At 39.4% G+C, this 24,529-nt stretch overlaps 1 protein-coding gene across 3 annotated transcripts in view; it reads left to right on the top strand.

Annotated features, from left to right (window-relative positions):
- The window catches only part of CREBBP (CREB binding lysine acetyltransferase), a 98,519-nt gene that overhangs the window by 39,228 nt on the left and 34,762 nt on the right, over positions 1-24,529 (top strand). For 2 of the 3 annotated variants that reach the window (XM_075719291.1, XM_075719290.1), the window contains exons 4-12: positions 8,867-9,116; positions 9,673-9,786; positions 17,532-17,774; positions 18,419-18,518; positions 18,974-19,120; positions 19,573-19,690; positions 22,378-22,570; positions 22,705-22,758; positions 24,015-24,139. In XM_075719291.1, coding sequence (XP_075575406.1) covers positions 8,867-9,116; positions 9,673-9,786; positions 17,532-17,774; positions 18,419-18,518; positions 18,974-19,120; positions 19,573-19,690; positions 22,378-22,570; positions 22,705-22,758; positions 24,015-24,139 — 1,344 coding nt within the window. The remainder of the gene's footprint in view (positions 1-8,866; positions 9,117-9,672; positions 9,787-17,531; positions 17,775-18,418; positions 18,519-18,973; positions 19,121-19,572; positions 19,691-22,377; positions 22,571-22,704; positions 22,759-24,014; positions 24,140-24,529) is intronic. The other variant, XM_075719292.1, reaches the window with a different exon arrangement.

Genomic DNA, 24,529 nt, shown 5'->3' with positions numbered 1-24,529 from the left:
GTAAAAAAACTTTGTTTCCCTTCTCCCATCTTGTCCAAGAGATAGAGGAAAGTAAGGGAAACTTACTTTCCCAGTACAATGAATTGCAGCTTCTTTAAAGTGTCAAAAGTATCAGTTGTCTTCTGAGAGGACTATCAAAACCATCTTTGTTTGTTTCTCAGGTGTCAAAAGCTTTCGTATGTCCAATATATCTTTTTCTCTCTCAAGCCAATATGGAGAGTGATAGCCATTTCAGCCAATAGACATCTGTACTGTCGAGCCAAAAGGTCTCAACCCTGCTTATGGATCATGTGGTGATTTGAGTTTGATTGCAGTCCTGATGGGTGTGGAACTTTCATCTTTAAAAACTGAATTTTCCATCTAAACATTTTTATTGCAAAGCCAAGAATTTAAAAGGAAATGTCAGACTTGTTAAATTTTAACCTTTACTTAGCAGCAGTGGGTAAGGCAGTGTAATTATTTGGTAATAGTACATGCATGGCCATATGCTATTCTTTCCACAGGGACTTTTGCTTTATTCAGTGTACAATATGAACAGTGCCCTCTGAAAGAGCATATAGTCAACATTTTGTTCTATTTTTGCTGCTCAGTGGGTAGCTGTGGGCCTTGTTGACTGTATGTAGTAATATATTTCACTCAGCCAGTCTTTTCCAAACTGTCTTTTCTGTGGGAGTCATCACTGGAGCAGGCATATACTTGGGATTAGTTAATTTTCACGATACCTCTCTGAGATAAAGATGTGTTGCCCCAGTTTTAAACGTGAGGCTGAGAGGCACAAAGAGAGTAAGACTGGAAGAATCTGCTGACTCTGAAGTTGAGGTTTGTAGGCTCTGGCTTACTAAAGCCTTCCTTATTTCATATGTTAAGACATTATCTAAGGGTAAAATAACATTCATGTCGGTTGGATATGTGCTCCCATAATTCATGGAGGTGATGTCTGTGTCTCACATTGGGCAACTAAAATCTGACCCAAATGGCACTTGTGAAAAGTTGCTTGTGACAGAGGCAGCTCCCCAGAGCAGAGTTGCAGTGTTTGAACTATTATGCCATGCTTTCTTGCTGCAATCCCTTCACCATTTGCTGTGTCCCATGATGCTTTAGGACCCTAGAGATGGCAGTTTGATTTAATGTGTTTGTGGAAAAGGGTATAGCATTACGTTACCGTCTATCAAAAATGAACCTGTGGAGGATCAGTTCAGACTCCCATCTACTACAGCAGGCGAAAGACAAACTACATCTTTTTAAAAAGACCTCCAGGGTTTTTTGTGAGATGACTGGAACTGCCTATCTTGCTAAACCAGCCCTCTATACTATTCTTATCTTAAAGGGCCCCAAAAGTACTATTCCATGTGAGAGACAAACCCATGTGAATGAAAACATTGGTTGTATGTGGCGTGTCTGCGGCAGGAAATCAGATTCCAGCATGGTGTTAAACACCTTGGTTACCACTAAGAATATCTAAATAAGAGGAAATAGAAAGGTGCAACCATTGTGTTAAGACGCCTTGGTCCTGAAAAGCAAGACATTTTTTAAATACTCCTTTCAATCTTTTGCCTTTCTCTGTAACCTTATTTGTATGCTGCAAAAGTAAAGCAAAAGATAAGTATGTTTCTTAACCCACATTATTCTAAGCATCATTGTGTGGCACCCCTGTCCCAAACACTAACCAGGAGTTTTCCTACTGCCAGGCATAACCATCATGCTGGCAGTCAGGATAAACCTCTGCTGCAGCAGTGGATTTTTTTTCTTAATCCAAATTCATGCTACCGCTCTCCTAAGAGCAGCACATTCACTCTCTCCCCCCACTGCCTCCCAGATGAAGTGGTTCTCAGAAGTGTTAGTTCATTGCATCTTCCAGCCCTTGTTCCAAGCATGACATTACACTAGACCCTCAGAAGCACATTTGGTTTAATCTCTTTAATTAGGAAAGAAGTAACAAGCCTTATGGTATTAAAATGATTAAAAGGTCAGCATTAAGGTATGAATTTTCAGTGCCAGCCAGATGGATTGATTTTTGTTTGTTTTGTTTTTCTAACTATGGTTCTGAACAACATATTAGCTTTTGTTTTGTATGACGCTTACAGAATACAATCAGTTTTCCTTAGAGAATGGGCAACGTGAAATCTTGAGTGAATGACTTGTTTCCAGAAGAAAGATGTTGCTTCTGATGTTGTTGGAAGTTTTGGTGACACACTGTTAAGATTCAGTGTCGCTTAAATTGTTCGATGCAGAATTGGCAAGGCTCTGCTGCAGTGAGGTCATGCAAAATCTCTGGACTGTGGAAGTGAGCTGTGCTCTGCACTTTGGCACTCAGCACAGTGTGCAGCCTGTATGGGAGCCAGGAGCCACTTTTCAGAGTACCCAGACTCCAGGATGCGCTGACAGTGGGGGGAACCCTGTTAGACTTTTCCATCAAACTTGCTGAAGCTTTGCAGTGTCTGCTGTGCTGCATATTCCAAGGGTGGTGATGGATGGTTTCTTCGTGGACGTACCAGTAAATCTATTATTTCTACATGGGTTAGGAATACAGTGTGTCAAATTTGGCTTCCAGACACCAGCTTGATTTCACAGTTATCTTTATGACCAGCAGATGGAGTTGAGAGAATATTACTTTCTTGAAGCTAAGGAAATTGTTTCTCCTCAGTTCTCTTAACTTAGAAGTGGAACAGCACATCTTCTCTTGCATTTTTTTTCTGATCTCTTATTAAACTACATGTCAAGTATTCTGTTGTGTTCTTCCTTGCTTCTCTGTTTCTTTTTATGTCCTTTGGATTTCTTTTATTAACAGATTTTGGTCAGAACAGAGGAAAACAATGATCTTTAAGACTGGGAGATAAGGATAGGTGTGCCTTTCTGCGGGCCTCCTAGAGAGAGGAAGACAGCTTTTAAACTTGGAGACCAAGTTTAATTAGAACAAGTAGAACTGTAGCTACTTAAAATAGACAACTCATATCTTATTCTAGAGACTAGAAATAAAAGGCTTTATGAAAAACCTCTGTCTGTTGTGTCCTTACAGTGAGGAAGGCTTGAATTCTTAACCTTTCAGTGATTTTTTTTGTTTTGTTTTGTTTCTTTCTTGCAGCAAACTTAGCCTTCTCTTTCACTATGGGAAAGGTCTGTGACTGCCCCAGAGGCATGCTGTGTGTCTGCTTGATGCTCTCATCAGCAGTCTCCCAGTCTCTGGTGGACTTGCTGTTTGCTGTGCTTACCTTCCCTGTGCCTACCCTGACCTGCACGCTTAAAGTTTATCGTTTCCAGACATGCTCACTCCTTCGCTTCCTCAAGAAAATCCCACCTGATTCGAAGTGGAGCAGCAGCCTAGTGAACAGCTGGGAAAAGCTCTTGTCCATATTGCCATTCTTCTAATGTAGAAGATCTTAATAACCCGGAAACAAATTTAACAGATAGTGTTCAGTGCCAAAGGAACTATGCTATTGTGTTGGGGGCAGAGTAGACATCTCTGTTCTCTTGGTGCAAGAGTTCATCCTGGGAACGTGTATTGCTTTGAATGGTGGAACATTTTCATTTTTACACCATACATAAATAATGGTGCCAGGCTGGCAAAAGCAAGCTGAAAAGAGAATCTGCTCTTTCCCAGCACTCTGGTTCATGTTCCACTCTTCCATCTCCTGAATACAAATATGTAAGGTGGAGAATATCTATTGCCATTTCTACTCTCTTCCAGCAGTTGAGGTGAAGTATTCCATAGCCAGCACTCTGACAGCATGTCTTTCCTTCACTTACAAACTTTTCACTTGTCTCTTATCCACAGATTTGCTATTTGTGGTTTTTGATGTTGCTCATTCGGTTTGCTCAGTCTGTTTTATCACTCAGTAAATCCTGTATAAGCCTCTCTTAAAATTTTGTTCAGGTAATTTTCTGTATGTGAGAGCTGGACTCTGTCTGCAGATTCCCGTATCAAGTTTTGTCCCTTTTTGTTGCTTTGGAACACGTCTTTGATATGTGTTTCTTGGCATTTGCTGGTCTTTGAAATCAGAAAGACAAGGATGTAAAACTCCAAAAGTGTATCTTTAAGAAAGACGGTGATCCAGCCTTGATCCCCAGCACAGTCAACTGTGTAATATTGAGACATTTGCTGGTTTTAGAAGAAAACTTTCAGTCATTAAAAGCCAAGTGCACTGAGGGCAGTCTCTAGGACCAGCTATTCAGGTTCCTTCTATGGTATGACCATAGGAGCCTTCTTGCCTTTTGTGGTTGCCATGGGCTTGTGAGGCTCACTCCCCAGTACCAGCTTCAGAGGTGGAAGTTACACTTCAGAGTGCTTAGTGAAAGCTGGGACATGAAAATCGTCCTCTTCACTCCTGATAGGAAAACTGCCTGTGGCCATGTCAGTGCCAAAGCTTTGAAATAAATCTTGGGCTCTGGACATATTCTTCATGTTAAGACCATGCATTATGTTGGCTTTGTATGCAGGAGCTGAGAGTATCACCTTACCTCTCTTCTCATTTGCTAGCCACGTTGCAAGCTGTCAGATTGGTGTTACTAACAAGCTAACGTCATTTCTTGCCACCTGAGTCGATCTCCCTCCAGAGAGCATGACCACTTTCTGGTCCTGTGTCCAGTTCAGGAAGCCTTTTTTCCCCCTCTTAAGTCTTCTGCCCACCATGCAGACTCAGATTCTGATTCTTCCTGCTACTTGGATGAGAAAATGCAGTGCTGTAGGGTTATTGGGCAGAAATGCAAGCACTTGTGCTTATAGTACTTCCACTCATGTCAGCCTGTTCTGTACGTGTGTGGACCTCTGGAGCCAAAGCAGACCTTCAAATTCCTGGTGTCAGGATTCTTCCTGTGTGGCTAGGACCAGGCTGTTCAGACCATGCCTGTTCACACATTAACTGGTGGAACCAGAGAAACCACCATCCACGTGGAGAATATCAGAGTGAATTGCAAGAAGTGTAAACTGGTTCTGTGTTGCTTTCACAGTGAAGCTCTGGTAGTTGCTGGAGAAAGCCTGGGTTCATTAAGTGACTACACTGAGAAATGCCTCCTTTCCTTGATGCCAAGCTGCTGCTTGAGCTCTCATTGCAGTTTTGTGACAGAACAGTGCTTCCTGGGTTGTGCAGAGTTGGTTCAATGCTTATTAGAGTATTCCTGCAATTGCTATTTGCAGGAAGGACTTCTTTCAATCTTCATGTAAATGTGCAGGGTACGCGAATGGAGTTGATCACACTGTGAATACTTAATTCAGATAGAAGTGTTGCTAATTAGAAGTGTTCTTTGAGATTTACAGTTCATGCTTGTATCTGCTGTATGTCCACTGTCCCTTCTCTGAAAAGGACCCCCAAAGGTCATACTTTAAGCCTGTGATTGAAGGGGAACTGAAGAAATTAGTGTGTTTCACCTTACATACTCCTGCGTGAGTGAAGGTGGGATGCAGCCTTGCTCTGTGCAGATACTGCAAGGGTTGGTTTTCCTAAGGTCTTAATTGATAGACTGGATGTGCCCATAATGCACATGTGGATGACATGTTAAAAATACCTTGTCACTAGTAAATAACATCCCTTTTCTAGTCCACAATGTCAACAGACTGAGAAACCCCAAGTGTAAAGTGTTACCTGCCTTCTGGTTAGGGTGAGGGAAGGTCTATAAAACAGTTTTATCAAAATAGTAATCCTTTGTGGCAGTGGGTTCTTAATTATCTCACTAAGGTCCACTGTTGATTACAAACCTGTCTTAAAGAACTAAAGGCATTTCTTAAATGCAGGATTTGTCCTAATACGCTGGTTCCAGAAAGAGGCATTTTGTGATCAGGGAGAGGGAGAGAACATGGAAATAAAAAGAAATTATGGAAGAGGAAATGTATTTTAAAGATGTAATGCTATATGGAAGCTAGGCTGATGCTTGAGTTCTGTATCACGTTGTTCACCTGTTGAAAGATTACCAGTGCTACTGAAATTGGTGCCTACTTTTATAAGAAAGAGTACATATTGTTTGATCTTGACAGGCAATGTTGAGCACCTTTGAATATAAACATGTCAAAACATAGAGGATTACGGGTCATCTCAGTAAAGTAAAACCACCAAGGAACTTTGTGTCAATCCAAGTCCATGGAGATACTTGTGCATCTGTGCTGCCCAGAAGCATGGAAAGTTTTTGCTCTTCAGAATAAGGACAGGGCAGAACTATCTTCCTGTATGAATATATAGTTTCCATAATTTTAAACAGTATTAATAGCTGCTTTACACTATAGAAGTGTTGTATTACTCTGTTTCTAGAAAACTGGTTAATAAAGCTACTATCTCTGTCAGAGGTTGTAGCAGACTTCCAACCCCTGATCAGTTTATTCTGTTTATGGTGGAGCTCAGCAAGGGAGCAAGAGAAGCAAAGCTATCTTTTTTCCCTCTTGTATCTGACCACTGAAGCATTTATTTTAACTGTGGGAATAGAGGTGTCTGAATTTCCTGCTTCATCAAGAAAGTTGTTAGTCATTCAGGTGAAGCCTCCTGCTCTTTCTGGAGTGGAAGGATTCCTGTGGTTGATAGAGGATTTATGCCCCTTTGGCATGACTGCAGTGCCCTAGCATATCTCCAGTTTTGAACTGGTCCTGCAGACCACTGTTCTTAAAAGACAAACTAACAGGGAAGAGATCAACATCCTCAAACAGTCAACAGTCTTGAAAGTGATATGGTGGAGAGATCATTCATTATATTTGCAGGTTTAGGACTTTACAAGGTTGAAATAGTGACCAACATAACTGTATAGAGCTTAGGCAATATTCTGGTGGGGGGGTAGTGTTTTTGTTTTGGTTTTGGGGGTGGTTTGGTTTTTGTTTGGGGGTTTTGTTGTTTTGGGGTTTTTTTTTGTGCCTACCTGCAGACATGCTCTCATCTGGACTGAGACTGCTTGTTGTTCTAATGACTGATACTCAACAATTCTGCTTTTTTGTTGTTGTTGTTACTCGGTCTTCAAGAAATCCCTTTGGGTCAGGGCATTATATCTGTGCTGATGCAGCTGTAGTCATGTCTGTTAACTGGTAGGGTAGTAACAAAAGGAGAACTTTGGCTTGGGAAACAATTCTTTGACTGGAATGAAAACCTTGCTTCCAACAAGATTTTCTTTGGCATGGTCTCTGTATTTTTCTGCAGATTGGCTGAACTAATTGTTTCCTATTTGTGACCAAAGAACTGTTTCAAAAAAACCTGTCTGCTCTTGTGGATTTGTTCACAGAAGAAGTGGAAGACTTCATTTCAGCTGCAGGCACTGGGAGCATAAGTGGATGGGTTTCCCTCACCCTCTTTCCTTTTATTGCTCTTTTTCTTGCAAGCTCAAGACAAACAAATGTAGCAATTCCTCTTTGTTTAAGATTTACTGTATAATCATTATCAGTGGCAGAGTCCCCAGCCTCCTCCATCAAATACCAGACATTGTGTTTTCAACTTGATCTTGTGTGTTTCGTTCTCCAGGAGAAAAGCTAGCTCTTTAAAACCTGATGTGCAGGTGGCAAAGCTGAGAACAAAGCTTGCTGCTGGTGTAGTGAGAACTTTATGCCAGGGAACCTTTTGTTAACCAAAGAAAATGAGTTTTGTTGCTGTTTGTTATGTGCTTTGTTTTGTAGGCTGTGGAATTTTCTGAGAGTCCTTCTCAAAGGTCAAAAGTAGAGCAGGCTACAAATCGTGTATTCTGTCACTTAAGGGTGATTTTCCTTAAATGTAGTAAGCAGGCTTTGGTCAGCAGTTCTGTAGACAGCACCGAACTATTTCCTCTGTTACCTCCCCAGTATAATCCTGTTCTTACTATGTTCTATTTATAAGTGTTTTTAATGGCTGATTTTCCTTAGGTAGCTTGAAAGTTTGTGAGCTTTTCTGTGGTGACCTATATTTACAGTGCATAATCAAAGTGGTTCTTGGGACAGTTTTTTATTTGTCCATGGGATTAATTCAGGCTGTGAACCACAGGGATTTAAGCACTTTTTCAGTCCCATATCTGTTCCTGATAGTGGAGTCATTGCAGGCTGTGAATGTGTTTAACTTTGAAAATCAGGTTTCTACATTTGTCGTCCTTCAAAGGTCCAGGAAGGTAGTTGAAAAGCTTCTAAATCTGTGCTGAAGAAATGACGTGTTAAGGAAGCTATTTATATCTTCCGCACTGTCATGAGCTATGTCTTAGACTGAAGATCTCTTTGGGTATGCAGGCTCTGTCAGGCAAGGCTTGGACATTGGTACAGAAGTGTGTCCGTAAAGAATGGATGCTGGAAATAAAATACCACATTTTTACAAGCTGATACAACCTAGCATCATCCTGTAGTTAACTGTAGTTCACTTCAGTAGGCAGAATGCAATCCAGACTTAGGTGGCCCTTTCTGGAAGAAAACTGTATACATCTTACCTTGGAAATTTTCTCTGTGAAACGAATCAGCACTCACTTGTGAGAAGAAAGGCTAATTTAGGCTTGGAAAATCAGTTCTACCCCTTACTGTAATAGAGACAGTCATGTTTTGACTGTCTTCTCCCATTGGGACTCCTCTTTCTGTTGGGGACAAGAAACTAGGATTGAAGTGTATAAAACCTATAATACGAAAATACAGACTTGAATTCCACCTTCAAGTGTGGTAAGAGCTCTTTCCTGTTGGAATTATGATTTGTCTAATAAACATAAGATTTTGGATGGCTTGTTACTTAAACTGTTGTTTGTAAATGTGTTAATGGAGGAACCTCTCAGTACATTTTTGCTGTTCCAGGGTTAGAATAGAAGTGTTTGAGAATGCTACAGGGACTGGCATAATGATCCTTGTAGCCAGTCATAGCAGAATGCTTGGCAAATAGTCTTGTGATACTCAAATTATTATACAAGATTAAGATCAGAATTGAGACTTGCAAATGCAATGCTAAACTATCTGCTCTCTCAGTCCCAGATGCAAACCCAGGTACAGCAAGTGGGGATCGTACCGACGCAGGCAATGGCAACTGGACCAACAGCAGATCCGGAGAAACGCAAACTGATCCAGCAGCAGTTGGTTTTGCTGCTTCATGCTCACAAATGTCAGAGGCGTGAGCAAGCAAATGGAGAGGTGCGGGCCTGTGCTCTCCCACACTGTCGAACCATGAAAAATGTCCTCAACCACATGACACACTGCCAAGCTGGGAAGGCCTGTCAAGGTGAGAGCATGTTGCTGAAGCTGCTCTTGCAAATGAGCTGTGTAAGGTTTCTTGCATATTTGTCAGCAGTGTTTCTCTTCTTGTCAAGATCCCTATACCTGGCACAAATGAGTGTCAAAGCTGGTTCTTTAATTAAACAGCTGCTCCCCTTTTCATTACCTTTGCTCAGTTTCCATTTCTGATCTCTTCACAGTTGTCAGTGTAGAAAACAGAAAGCAAATATTTGCCTTTTAGAAGCAGGATTGTACCAACAGTAGCCTTGAAAGCCTCTTTTTCACCTCCTCTCTTCTATAAAGAGGGTGTAATATCCACCCATGTGTTTGCCTGCAACTCGGCCATGTAGGGTTTCTTAGATCTTAGTACCAGTTTCCTTCATTTGTTATGGCATTATTGGTGGGTTCCAAAAAAATTCAGTTGCATTTAGCTGTGTTTCGTTATCAATACAGTATTGCTTGTAAAGGAGGAAGAACAGAGTTGCTCTAAAAAATGAGATGAGTTAATTCAAAACCAGTTAGCCAAGAAGTGACCTTAATTCTATTGCTTTTTCTTGTTACAGTTGCACATTGTGCATCTTCAAGACAAATCATCTCCCACTGGAAGAATTGTACTCGGCACGACTGTCCTGTGTGCCTGCCTTTGAAAAACGCTAGTGACAAAAGAAATCAACAACGTAAGTAGTTGTTTTACAGCTGTCACAGTGGAATGATACTGTTAAAATAAAGTTAATCAAATGTGCAGTGTAGGAATAAACTTTGGCAGTGTCCCAACAAACTTAGTAGCTGTTTAATAATCTTGTATAAGGATGAATATACTAATGAATTCTCCTTTCTGATCATGAATGCAATTTATTACTTAAATACACAATAATTGAAAAGGGGAAATCTCAGATCAAGTGCACATCTGTTTTTAAAGAGTGTGGCAACTTCTAGCTGTTTTTTTTACTGTGAGGCAGGTCAATAGATTCCAGTTGTAATGCAGTTTTGGATGAAGGTAGGGTTTTGGGAAAGATATAAGCTACTTCATTATTTGTCTTGCTGCTGAAGACAAATCAACATGCTAGTGATTAAGAATAATCAAAAATGTTTGTTTTAAAAAAATATTCTTGTGCACAAAAAGATCTTGTCTGGATGTCTTAATCTTTAGGTGTATTTGATGCTGTATAGACTAGCTGAAGTTCTGCAAATCGTAGTGGTTTTGCCCATGCCTGTTTTTTATAATAGCTTAGCCGTTAGTGATGCTTGGAGCACCCAATTTCTAGTGCCTTTCTTCCCTCTTGCTCTGAAACAGAAAATACTGAACTTAGGTTGGTAGGTTTGCTTCTCATCAAATCCTTTGAACATTTTACAGCATAGGTGCAGCAATTCTAAAAGTCCAAGTAATGCTATGCCTAAGTATATTTAAATAAGGGTTAAGAAGTGGGAAATAGCTGGAGGACTTGTGAAGCTTGTACATTTGAATTGTGTTGGAAGCATTCTGCTAACTACCATTTAGGCTGAGACTGCAGTGAGGAACACTAAAAAGCCTTGGAGGATAGAGAAGAGCTGCTAGGTTAGGTGAGATTAAGGCAGAGGGGAGAGTCGCTGGTAGAGACTGTCCAAATTATCCATTGAGGATAATAATTATAATTGCAGGAGGGTGTTTTTTCCCTCCAAAACTAAAAAAAATATAAATATAAAGAAGCTACTTGGAGGTAAGGATTTTGTTTTCATTTTACCAAACTTCTCCTTGGTAAACAAGATGCATCTTGTGTGTTAAAAGTACTGATTTGGTGCAAGTGATTAGTTATGTTTGGCCTTCAAAAAATGTGTTGAAAGCTTTGCTTTTTAGTATGACATGGTCCATTTGTGCATAACATCCTTATTACACAGTTGTTATCAAAGTGCTAACAACATCTAGCACAACATAATTGTTTTTTTCTATACAAGCTGCTGTAGAAAAGTAGTTTGTGCAGTATTTGTTTTTACGTCATTCATACAACTTATCAAAAGAGAAGGCACTTGAACAAAAACAGTCCTTAAAGATAATTTTGTTAATGGGATCAAACAGGATGTTGTTTGAATGCAACAGAATTATAATGGGTAAGTGTAGAGTTTGGCTCTGTTGCTGCATGCAGGGGAAATAAATATGAAATCTCCTTACTCTGTTGAATTAATAATCCAGTGGTAGTAACCATGAAAATTTGCAGCTTAGTATGCTGAGGTGCAAGGTTCTTTGTTCTGGATTATGTCTGTAAGTCATAGACATGACACCTTGTGGTTCATTTGAAGGTAAAAGATGAACACTAAAAATACTTGTTTAGATGTATAGAACCATAGCATCATAGAATCGTTTAGGTTGGAAAAGACCTTTAAGATCATCCAGTCCAACCATTAACCTACACTACCAAGTCCACACTAAACCAATTAAGGGTAGACTAGACTAAACCATGTCCTGAAGTGCCACATCTACCCGTTTTTTGAACGCTTCCAGGGATGGTGACTCCACCACCTCTCTGGGCAGCCTGTTCCAATGCTTGACTACCCTTTCTGTGAAGAAATTTTTCCTAATATCCAACCTAAACCTCCCCTGGTGCAGCTTGAGCCCATTTCCTCTCGTCCTATTGCTAACTACTTGGGAGAAGAAGGTATTATAAAGGATACCCCTTTTTAGGCATTCAGAAATGTTTGTGAAATGATTTACATTAATATGTGCATTTGAAAACACTGTGCCTGATCAGGTGAAAACTAACCTAAGCTAGGTTAGTTTAAGACTTGAAGAAAATGTTTGCTCTCCTGGGAAGAAATAATTATAGCATCTACTAAATTGGGGGGAGGGGGGGATCTGCATATGGCAGAATATGATGAGAACATTTAGAAAGGGAAAAAGAACTGAGAAGGACAGTGACCTTCATTACTTTTGTCAGGCTGTTGTCCTTACAGAATGAATGACCACACAATGGTCATTAAAGACTTTTGAGTCCTAGACTCTTCCTTTCTGTGCTCATGCCTATTTTACCAGTTATTTCGAGTCCTCTTGTATCTGTGCTGGGCTTTCAAGTGGCTCCTTCAAAGTGTGCTGATCTTTCAGAATGTTCTGTAGTTCAGCACTTCTGAAACGTTGCAATATGGTGGCTTGCTTCCACCCTTCCGATGTGCAATGGTTCATATGCTCTTTGTAGCTGTCTATTCCTACTCTTTGGGGGATTCCTTCTGCATGCTGCAAAAAGTCCTGGATTTTAGGTTATTACCATGGAGCTGTTTCTTTACAAGTATCTTACTCCATGTTTTAGTGTTTAGAATCTTTGCAGGGAACATCTGTCTGTGCCAGGTTTCATTTGTATAGCTGTTTTTTTGTTGTTGTTAAAGTAATCTTGAACTGTCTTTTATTGTAATTGTTGAACTGTCAACATGACTTGTTAATAGGACATGTTGGGACAAGTTTGAAATTTTTTCTGTTCCACATGGATATTACCGTGTATACCATGTACATCTCTGGGAGGGTAAGGGAAAACTGAAAAAAAAAAAAAAAAAAAGGATGTTATTTTGCACATGCTAAAATATTAAGCTTTCTTTTGAATAGGCCAGTGACTCCTGTGTTTTGAAGTAATGACTTGAAATTTGGTAGAAATGTTTTGGGGTTAGAGGGTTGGTTTTGCTAGGAAGTACTTCTTGCTCCCTGCTTAGCCCACCACAATTTGAGTTATAAACTCTTGCAAATAGCTGTTGATAATATTTCCTAGCTTTATAGCTCTATCGTAACTGTTGTTTTTTCTGAAGATTCATCTTGTCATGCACATGCTTGAGTTTCTTAGTTCTTCTGTTCCTGACCTGGGCAGGTGTGTATTGTGCCACTAAACAGCTGCTGGGTATGCTTCCCCTTGCAGCCCTACAGGTGGTGATAAGTGTGCTGTGCTCACCATTTATTACGACCTGGCTGATCCTCATGCAATGTTTGATGTCCTTCATTTCAGGATCAGGAGACACTAGAAAATCTTTGGGATCCCTGTTCAGTTGAGTGAGACTGGAAGGTGGAGTTGTGAACATGGAGCTAGTCTCCCCTGTATTTTTCCTTGTAGGAAAATTTTAAATAAAATGCGGTGAGGAAAAAGCTGGATTGAGAAAGAGTGAATTTGAGACAACTAATCTTCATCTAAAAATGTGATCTTAAAGAAGACTGGGCCAGAAATTCTGGAGTATGTGGACTTTGGGATGAACAGTGGAAATCTGATGAGGGAAATGGAAATAGGGACTAGGAGATAGCTGGCTGAGGTAGTAGGTTATTGAGTATGGGCAGAAAATGAAAGAAGACCTGGATTGAGAGCATTTGGGAACTAACCCTTTGTAGAGAAGGAAGGAGCACATTGGCGCGCAGGGAAATGTGTTCAGAAAGAGTAGGCAGCACCTAGAGCCTATTTCCTGTGAAAATGGGAAATTAAATCCAGTTTGCTCAAGTCTTACTGTCAGTAACTGTCTGTAAAATCTACAAACAAAATGTCTCTTGTTTTTAAGTGCTGGAAATCATACATAATGGTGACCTACCAACTATCAGTTACTGCACTGAGCCACATGATGGTTAGCCTGCAGATTAAGAAGTTCCATTTGTTGACTAATACAATGCTATACTGTGAAGGCTTTTAGTTTAATGCTTAACTTAAATAAAAATTAAAATGGCGTTGGTGGTGAAGTTTAATACTGACACTTCCTACCTTTAAGTTGCTCATAAAATCTTTACTTACCCCATAATTTGATTAATGATACAGCCTTTAATTAAACGATTGTGTACACTTACTTTTTGTATACCTGCCTAATTCTGGGTGCAGGACAGGCTTGTGCTGAGGTGAGTCAAGGTTACCAGCAGAATTTTTGCTCCAGCCACTTTGAGCTAGAATGAATGTAACGAGCAGAGCGAGGAGCTGCAGGACAGAGCATTTGAACACTGCTGATCGAGTCTCAATTCCAGAATTAGGAAGCAAAATGAAAAATTTAAATCAGACTTCTCAAAAATGGATTAACATGTTGCTTTCACTGGGGTGGTCAGGTTAGAGAAGTGCTGGGCATTCATACTTAAAATAGCATTAGGAGTCTGTGTTTAAAATAAATTCTAATCAACTGGAGGAGCGGAGGGGTTCCCCTCTAGAAGACATGAATTTCATGAAGGCAGCATTATCTACTTTGCACCCTGAAACTGGGATCCTGTAGACAAGATAGTGTTTGATCGTTTAGATTACATCCTAATGCATATGCCCAAAAGGGCCTAATCAGGGCTGTTCAGGAAGTTCTGGGGCTGCTTAGCTTTTGCTTGTTTGAACTTTCACTCTTAAGGTATATAAACACATGTGACTTTGTAACAGTGGGACATAAGGAGCCCAATTCTCTTTAAAGCATTTAGAATGTGAACAGTCCTGTACAGAGTTGCCTTTACACTTGTAGGTTCTGTTATGAGCTCATCAATGTCTTAAAGCATCAGTTAACTAAAAAAAAAAAAAAATCACAGTAGATGTTGCTTCATGTAGCAGTGGCCTAATGTGATAACTCGTGTTTGTTTCAGTGCTGAATTTACATTGACTTGATTTCCTGTGGTATCTATCACAGAAAGGACTGCATTTGCACTTGATCTGTCCAGTATGGAAATTTTAATACTTCCTTCCTCCATCTTCATTTGACAGATCGAGATAATGTCATGCATTCATATAAAACCAATGAGCAAACAGACCAAAAAAAAAAAAAACCCTAAAAACCTTCAAAATCAGATGCCTGATATTATGAAAATATGCAATACAGTATGCTATTGAGTTATCAAATACAGAACAGCTGAGACCAAATAGTCAGAGCCACTCATTTCCATGTTGTAAGTGTACAGTTGGCTGTAAGAATGTAGTCTGTCCCCTAATAATAATACTGGTTTGAATTGTTGAAGCAACATTTGGCTGTTCACCAGCTTTAGTGAGTTTTGCCTGCTTGAATAGGTACATGCGCCTATGTGGAACCTTGGAGATCATTAGTCTTTTCAAAGTGCAAGTCGAAGTAGTGGTCTTCAGACATTGTCCCCTTATGATAATGTTGGTCATTTTATGAAGAAATGGGGGGGGGTGGAGGGGTAGGTGTCTGTTTAGAAGAGACTCACTCTCCATGTTGTCACTTTTAAAGTGACATTCAGACTGTCAACTCTGACAAATACCCAAATTGAGTTTTTACAAGTAGTCTTTGGTCTGGGGCGGAAGGAGGTCTAGAAATCTGATCTTGCTTAAGTGGACTTCTCTGGAAGTGGCTGGATTGTGGTTCCTAAAGCTGCTCTAACACAAGGGCTGAACTTGTGCTTCATAGTAACCAATACCACTGCCAAAGCTCAGCCCAAAACTGTGGGCAAGAGGTGATTGACTTCTCCAAGCTCTGCCTTAGCTTCATCGTGAAATTCAAGGCAAGCTTGCAGTCCTCGGATCATTGGCAGCTTTTTTCCCCAGAAGAGCACGAGGAATGGTGAAACACTTAGCTATGCTCAGTGGGATGGCTAGAAGCCTTTTTCCTGTTCCTAACCTTCAGCACCACTTGTGGTCATTCTACCATCTCCAGAGATGGGCCTCTGATTTACAGCCAGCGCTGAAAGTGTATGGGGTTTTTTTTGTTGTAACTTTTCTGGAGAAATATCATCCTCTTTCTCTAACAAGCTCAAGTTTTTATTAGCTCCTGAATCAATCCTTTGCTGTCACAACAACCTCTGAAGCCTATTGAGTTTCAGGGTGCCACAAGTTTTATGCCATTTAACCTTTCTGGAGACTTCCTATTTCTTGACTTGTGCTAGTGTAAAGGCATCTTTCTCTTGTATTGTGTGATTCCAGAGTGTTATGTGCAAGCCCAACAAGAAATTCATACAGTTGCTCTTTAATGTACCTTTTTTTTTTTTTTTAAATGAAATTGATAGGATCTCAATCAGCTTCTTTGTTTTTAAACTTGCTTGGAAATGATCAGTGAGTTCAGGTTGTTATGAATGTGTCCACAGAGTCTAAACATATGTAAGCCTAATTTCCATGGTAAACCCAGTGTTGAAAATAGGATTGTGGACTGTCCTTGGGAGAAGAAAAAGGATGTTTTCTGTGGGGCTGCTTATTCTGGAGAGGGGGATCTCTGAGTGTATTTATTATGTAGTTCCTTGGCAAATGAGATCAAATTGAATTCTCATCTGGAGAGGGAAAAGTCTGGACTCTGTAATGTGTGTTTTCTCTTGGATGGAAGCTAGAAGTGTGTGTATCTTTTTCAGTGATTCTCTCAGTTTCCATAGTGGGTAAGGATTTAAGAAAGCCTAGATAATGCTGTTAATGTCTCAGAAGGCTTGTTCTCCTGATTTCATTTTTTTTCTAACCATGTGCCTCTCCTAATATTTCAATAAAACAGCTATTGTTGCCTATATTAAAAGCTATTATTGTTGCTGTGTTTAGCTCACGAATTTGTGATGCACAGTACATATTTAATTACTTCAGGGGGAAAATGTGAAGTATGTATTACTTCTACCAGAGTCTCAGTTATCAAAATTCAGTGTCTCTGTGGTGAAGGATATACTCCATGTGTCATTCACAATAGAACATGTTATTGCTCAGAATGGCAACTAAAATGAGGACTGGAAGACAGATTTTTATTTGCTTCTGGGTTTAGTAAAAACTACCTTTCCCTGTTGTTTCCATTTCCTGTCTACAATGGAAATGACTCTTCCATACATCTGTGCAGTGAGAGAGGTTGGTAGGTTATGGTGGTCATATAGATTAATGAATACCTAAATATTATTATCTAAACTGTTTACCAAAACCTGTGGCAGGCTCATCCCCTTTCTGACTCTTCAAATTATTTTAGATTTTGTCAGTACAACCTGAAACCCATAAGGGTTTTTCATATCTCTGAATGACTTGGGTTTTAGGGTAATTTGGCCTTCAGAGGATTCATCTAGTGACTGCTTGGAATGAAAATTTCTACCAACAGATCTTCAGTATTACCTTTGTGTCCAAGGACACAGTATTTCTGCTGAACTCAGGATCTCTGTTCTGGAGCCAAATATTTTGACCTAAAATGGGATTGATGGGAAAGAGGGAAGTAGAGGAATTAATTTTTTTTTTTTTTCCCCCTTAGTCTACTGTCCCAAGCATGAAAATTCTATTTAGCCTTATATTGGAGCCTGTACTTTATGTATATTAGAGTAATTATGGACTTATCTGCCTGAAGTGTACAGCACTTGTCTTTAGACTGCATGTATTAATTGCTAGGATGGTTTCTGTCCTGTAGAATCAAAGGCTGAGTTTCCCCACTTGACATCTCAGGTGTTGTTCTGTCCTTTGGCAGAAAAATATGTACCATATAACTATGTGCATGTTCTGTTGATTCTTGGCATGATTTGTTTTATTGTTTGTCCTCATTGATTTTTCAATTTTCTCTTATCCTTTCTTTTTTATAGCCCTTTTAGGGTCTCCAGCTGGTGGAATCCAAAATTCCATTGGTTCTGTTGGCACAGGCCAGCAGAATACTCCATCGCTAAGTAATCCTAATCCAATTGACCCCAGCTCCATGCAACGAGCCTATGCTGCTCTTGGACTACCATATGGCAACCAGCCTCAAACACAGTTGCAGCCCCAGGTACAAGGCCAACAGCCGGCACAGCCTCAGGCTCACCAGCAAATGAGGACCATTAATGCACTGGGTAGGTGGAAAAAATACCAAGAAACTAAGGTGCTAAAATAAACTGAACTGTTGAATTTTTAGGATAGTCTAGTATTTCACTTGATCAGAGTAGTGGCTTTCTGTTCATGTTGATTAATAACTTAAAATTATACTATTTATAAACACTACCATTCATTTACATTTGGATATTAGAAAGCTTTGAATATATTGCTTCTGCCAAATAGCAGTAGTTTTAGTTTCTTTTAAAATATAGTCCATAGCTTATTGGTGTCTAAGGTGATTAGACAGAATTGCTGAAGGATTTTGGTTTGTTTAACAAGTATTTCACCTATTCTAGCAGACAGTTCTGTCTCAAATGCTAATTTATTTCTGGAACTTAATTGTAGTATTATCTTCTTTTTAGCTTATTGAACTAGTCTTAAGAATTTATGAATTTTAAACTTTAGTAGACTATTTTTTGTAGAAAAAAAAATGTTCAGACTGAAAGTAATTTTTTATTCCAGAAGTACTTTTATGATAATATCTGCTGTGGTGCATATATGTAGCTACTTATCTGCTACACTGGTTTTTTTGGTTAACATGTTGGTTGGTAAAGTGTAGTTTTGCCACGTTATTGTCAAAATTGTGAACTGGGTGCCAATGATGTTTAATTTTGTCCCAAAGGAGCCAACCAGATGAACCTTCCTGCAGGAGGAATAACAACAGACCAGCAAGCTAGCCTAATTTCTGAAACAGCTCTTCCAACATCTCTTGGGACAAATAAGTAATGCATGCATTTTCATTCTTGCTCAATTAAACATTTATTTACATGCTTATGAACGTAAATAAAGAGCATGCTTTAAAAACTAATTGTATTGGCATGGAAATCATCAGTCACATCTATAGCTATGCTCTTCTTTCCTATTTCAATTCTGTATCTACCACTTTGTCCCCCCAAGAAAGCCCCAGAATATTTAGTAGTTTTAATAGTCTTCCTTTGGGAATTAATTTTTGTATTTTTAAGTTGTGATTCTTTATCATTTGTACCATGTCTTGCAAACTCCTGAGCTTTGCTGCTGTAGGTGTTGCAGTTTGCTGACGTCAAAATTTCTCTTAGAGAATGTTTAGTGCTGTAGCTAGAAGTAATGAAAGGAATTACTTAAAAATTACTTCAGGCATCAAACATACAACAAAATTCTGCACACTTTGCTGTAACAGTCCCTTTTCTTTTTATTTTAGCCCACTAATGAATGATGGCACAAATTCTGGCAATGTTGGAAACCTCAGCTCAATGCCAACGGCTGCACCTCCTTCTAGTACCGGGGTAAGGAAAGCATGGCATGAACATGTCACTCAGGACCTGCGCAATCATTTAGTACATAAACTGTAAGTATTCACCAAGGCCACATATTTTTCCTGAATGTTTCTAAAGAATTTTAATACTGTAGTTCTGCTATTAAGCTGTAAAGTTGTTGATGAGAAAGTTACCACTTCTCTGACACTGGGCAACTGGGCCCTCTTCTTCAGTTCATTCTTCATGCTCATTAAGGAATGGGCATGAAGTTAGTTTATATTGCTAGTAAATTCGCTGTGCTGTAGTAAACAAGTATTTAGACTGTAGACTGTCAAACCTCACATTTTTTCATCATTGAATTTGCTTTAATCTTGTGGGGAGTAGTGCAGTCTAATTTGGTGGTTTTGTGGGTTTTTTTTCCTTACAGTTTTGGTATGATTTTACATCTCTGATATATGAAGGAATGTCCAGTTTGAATATTATAAGGCTGTATTGAATTTTTTTTTTCTCTGAAGAATTTTTCTTTCATTTGTTCTTCTTGTAGCGTCCAAGCCATCTTCCCCACTCCTGATCCAGCAGCACTGAAGGACCGCCGCATGGAGAACTTGGTGGCTTATGCCAGGAAAGTGGAAGGAGATATGTATGAATCTGCTAACAGTAGGGTATGTTGCTTCAGTCCAGGTATTCAGTATATGTTCAATAACAGTAATATCACAAATCTTGTAAGCATAATGAAAACCGCAGAGAATCATTTCACTGTTGTCTTGATGAAGAAAGTCATGCTTTCTGTCTATGACAGTGTTTGTATGGTCCCAAGCCATCTGATTAATGTCACTCCAAGCTAATTCACCTCCCTCAGCTCCATGAAAACTAGACAATATTGTCCCAGCCCTATTTGCATTCTTCCTGAAAGTGTGATTGACGTGCATGAAGATTGGAGCACAGCTTGCAGTTCTTGATGTTTCTCTTGCTGACTTTCTCCTTTCTGGAAGTCTGTGTAAATAGTTTTAAAACTTTCTTAATGCCTCTTCACCATTGGAGGTTTTCTCTAGGACTCAGTCCTGTTACACTGCTTACCTTTTACACGCACTGTTGGAATTATTTTTCCTCTACTCAGCAGCACCGAGAGTGATTTGGCGAAGACGCATAGCTGTTTCACATCTCAACATAATAAGGACAAACACAGGCAAACTGACTTCCTGTGCATGGGAAACAAGACAGAATTCCTCTTGTTCATGGTTTTTGCTCTGTCTGCAAAGAGGTGTCAGTTCAAATCTTTCTTACTCAGACAGAGCAAACCCCTGTTGACTGACATGCTGAGGATACTATTTCATTATGACACTGTGGTAATTCTACCCTAAAGGAACCATTCCCTGAAAGTTTTCATCAGGTAAAGACAATGTTAGTAGCGCCAGTAATAATAGCTAGTGATCTTACCTGATCAGAATCTTGAGGTCCTTTCTTAAATAAGGTAAGAGTATCTAAAGAGAATAGTTAGTGGTGTTTCAGGTGATAATCATCCAGTAGGACAGTAACACTTCATCTGCCCCTTTCAGACCATCTTCCGGAAGAGCTGAAGATGGAATGCAAGTTTTATTTCCTAGAGGTAGATAGACAGTGGCCATACTTGTAATGCTGCTGCTGTGCCAGCATTGGTCAGTGACAATATCATATTCTCCTTGTGGCTACCAAGAGGTTGTTTAGCAAGGAAGACTTGTGTGTGATCATCCTCGATGAACCTGGTAGCTTTGGAGAACAACTTTAGAGAGAATGAGGATTTCATACACATACATAGGCATCTAAATACCTTCTCAGTAAGGATGAGTGTAGCAGACTTCTGGTTATAAATTAAATGTCTTTGGACCTCTATGCCAGACAAATACCCAGAAGTATCTTCTCTTCACCCCTTAAAACAGCTGTCAGAGCCTCATTGCAAGAAGTTTCTTATGGGAATTCATCTAACATACTTGGCTCCAAGCAGCAAACTTGGAAGAACGGAGTAGTTTAGAATGCATTAACGATGCCGTCTGGAATTGCATCCTCCTTTTTGAGGACCTTCCGTTCTACTTTGACATTGAAAAACAGCTTAGTATGAGGCACCATTGTAAGCAGTTTGACATTGCTGTAGTAGTATATGCTTCTTGTGAACATGTCCTTTTTCAGGAATCTTTGCAATGTGAAAGTAGCACAATATTAAATTTACAAGTAGGAAGTTATAGGTGAAGTGTCTAGAGCAGGAGGAGGGAAGGGGCTGTAGTGCTTTTAAATTGGACAGCAGAAAGTGTCTGCACTGATGAATTTCCGAGACATTTGGAGGAGGGAAGTGACCTGAAAACAAAGCTTTATATTGCAACACTGGACTTTCTTAACAAGGCTGGTGAGGAATACCTATTTCATATTAGTTTTCTGAAATGAACTCAGTCCTACTGTAATAACAAATTCTAGTTTTGATGAAAATCGGATGAAGACAAAATGATTGTGAGCCAAGCATCACTCAACCTTTGCTCCGTGTTACACTGGGTTTTAAGAGCATAGGTGACCCCACAAAAGAAATGTAGTCTTGAGGGTTTGTGGGGTTTTTTGCCTTTAGCAGGTGCATAATCTCATGCACTTGGCTGATGTGTGTCCAGCAATTGCTGACAAGCAAAATTGGCTACCTTGCTGTGCACTGTGACTGTCTTATTTGATCTGTTGTCAATGTAGATTGAGTAAAATGGATTTTTCATCTTGTACAGATGTAGTGTTTAGTTGTCTGTGCCTGTGGACTATTTTTCACTGATTTCCTCCATTCCTTTGGGGTTTTGTCTGGTTTTGTTTATTCTTTGCAATGACTGTCGGTAGTCAGACTCTTTAGGAAAAGAGTCGTTCCTTTCTTTATGTAAAAATTGATCTGTCCTTAACATCTGTCACCTGAAGTTTACTTGGCATAACTGTGGTGCTGGGAACTTTTTTTTTCTTTTGTCTGTGGATCACTGGAAATGTTTATTATGAAAATAACATTTAAAGATCATTAACACTTAAACTAAATTGGCTTCCTGTTTTTTTGACAAAGCAACAGAGAATCTACAGTTTTCTCCTTTGTCTACTAATCTACTCAGAGTAGAAATGAAGAATAGTCATAAAGCCAGGTCTCGTGTGTGTTTTCTGGAAGCTTTATTTCTCCTTTTCTGCATTAAAGCAGTGATGAGACTGTCTCAATTTAACAGAACTCTGAATAGAAATAGTTGTTTTTCAGATAGACAGGTGTATACATTAGAAAAAAAGTGACAATATTCTGGTAGACTACATGAGTTCTGCTGCTGCTTTCTTATACTTGATGCTGAGTAGTATTTTTTTTTTTCTCTTTTAGGATGAATACTATCACTTATTAGCAGAGAAAATCTATAAGATACAAAAGGAGCTAGAAGAGAAACGGAGATCTCGTCTACACAAACAAGGGATGTTGGGGAATCAGCCAGCCTTACAGACCCCAGGACCTCAGCCTCCTGGTATCCCACAGGTGGCTGCTGCCATGGGCCAGGCACAGCCCGTAAGGCCACCCAGTAAGTACTTCTATAGGAGGTACTTCTGCACTTCAGCTGTAGCTCTGCACAGTTTGTGTCCTTGGGCTCTCATGCTAATCTTGAGCTCGTATTTTAAATTGGTTTTTGCTGACCATTCTTCTGTTGTGTTGCAGATGGGCCTATGTCCATGCCAACCGTGCCTATAAGTCGTATGCAGGTTTCTCAAGGTATCTATGTTTTCCTCTCTAATTGCAATTTATGGGTTCAGATAATTGTTAGGGGGGGGAAAGCTGATCTTCTGTTTTTCTTTTGAAGTTAAGGTGGGGGGAACTACTGGGTCTCCCTTTTTTTCAGCATCATTCTTTGTTGTTGCACTGTGGCAGGAACTGTCTCAGTGCAGTCTTAAGAACAGGCAATATGAACCCAATACTTTGCTAGTGATTGGGAAGTAATTCAGTCCTTTCAAAAAGAGGAGAGCACAAGCAAGAATACTGTGGATAATCTAATTTAAAACACTGTAGCGACAGGGCGGGGGAGAATGTTGGCATGTTTTCATTGGTTAATTAGCCAAAAACACACCTGTAGCTGGAAACTTAACACATTGACTGTAGAATCTGTATAACTAATGATATCCTTTCTTGGTTTCTGATGCAAAGTGCATCTGAAAAAGCCTTCTAGCTTGTTCACAGTACTGATGACTTGCCATCACTGATGTAGGATGCTGTGGGCTCATGGGTGGGGTTTTTTCCTGAAAAATAAAAACCTGTGACTTTTAGGTGCTTCAGCTTCCTCCAGAAAAGTGTCCCCAATTATTTTATTTCTTAGTTCAGAGTTAGTAAGTTGAAACTTGTGTTGAAATGTCCTTGAGAACTTAGATCCTTTTAAAATTCATTTCAGTAGGAGAAAAAGTTGATAGCAAGTATAGCTCCATAATTATTTATTTACACCTTTATTCCCATTAGACAAGTTTGTGTGGTTTTGGAGGGGTTAAATGTTTTGTATAAAAAGCACACCACCTGTTTAAGCATATTGCTAGCTTTTGTGCTGATTTGAGGCTAGGAGTTGTCTTCATATATACAATATGTATTTTTATCATATTTACTTCAACCATGTCAGTGAGGCCTGAATAAGACATTGCTGTTTCAAAGCAAATGCCTGATTTTAAGAAACCATCCCAAGGTATTATTTGCAAATAGCATCCTATCTTTGCAGATCATCCACACTCTTCATCTTTTGCTTTTTTTTTTTTTTTTCTTTCCCCCTTAGACACCAAAAGTTATATTTCGCCCTAACTGGTATTGTAAATACTTCTTGCATCCTGATTTGTCTCTTAAGCCAAGTAATTTGAACAAAGTTAAAAGAAAAAGATGAAGTGTAGGGCAGTCAAAATTTAGTCATAATAAATGTTAATTTTATAGTAAGTATACATACATAAATTCTGATGACTTGTTCCTAATGAGTTGTTTTGGGGGTGCATTTGCAGGAATGAATCAGTTTAACCCCATGTCCATAGGGAATGTACAGATGCCACAAGCACCCATGGGACCCCGTGCAGCTTCTCCAATGAACCATCCTGTACAAATGAACAACATGGGCGCTGTTCCTGCGGTTTGTACTTCTTGTTACCAAGTTCTCAAAGTTGGTTGATTACACTTAGCAGTTAACACTGTTCTGAAAAAGCCATGTCATACACTAGTGCTGTAAATTGTAAGATAATTTCATGGAAACGTACGGAGTCTGTCAGGCTTTTATGGAGGTGTTTGTTTTCAATATATATGTGGCTTTTTAAAAAAAGACAAACAAACAAAAAAGCCCTGAACTTTAGAGAGGTAGGTGCCAGAGATGCAATAATCCCCAACAGTCTGTGTGGAAGAGCATAGTTCTTTCAGAAACTGTGTATTTGCACTATATATACCTTCTTTATTCCTGCATGAAAACATGTTTTTATTCTTTAGAAAAACAAAAATATTTTCAGTTTCACTAGGTTATCTTTGTTAG

The sequence above is a fragment of the Pelecanus crispus genome, chromosome 11 (genome assembly GCF_030463565.1).
Source record: "Pelecanus crispus isolate bPelCri1 chromosome 11, bPelCri1.pri, whole genome shotgun sequence".
NCBI classification, from domain to species: domain Eukaryota; kingdom Metazoa; phylum Chordata; class Aves; order Pelecaniformes; family Pelecanidae; genus Pelecanus; species Pelecanus crispus.
Note: the sequence above shows the minus strand (reverse complement) of the source record. Positions and strands in the feature narration are given on the sequence as shown.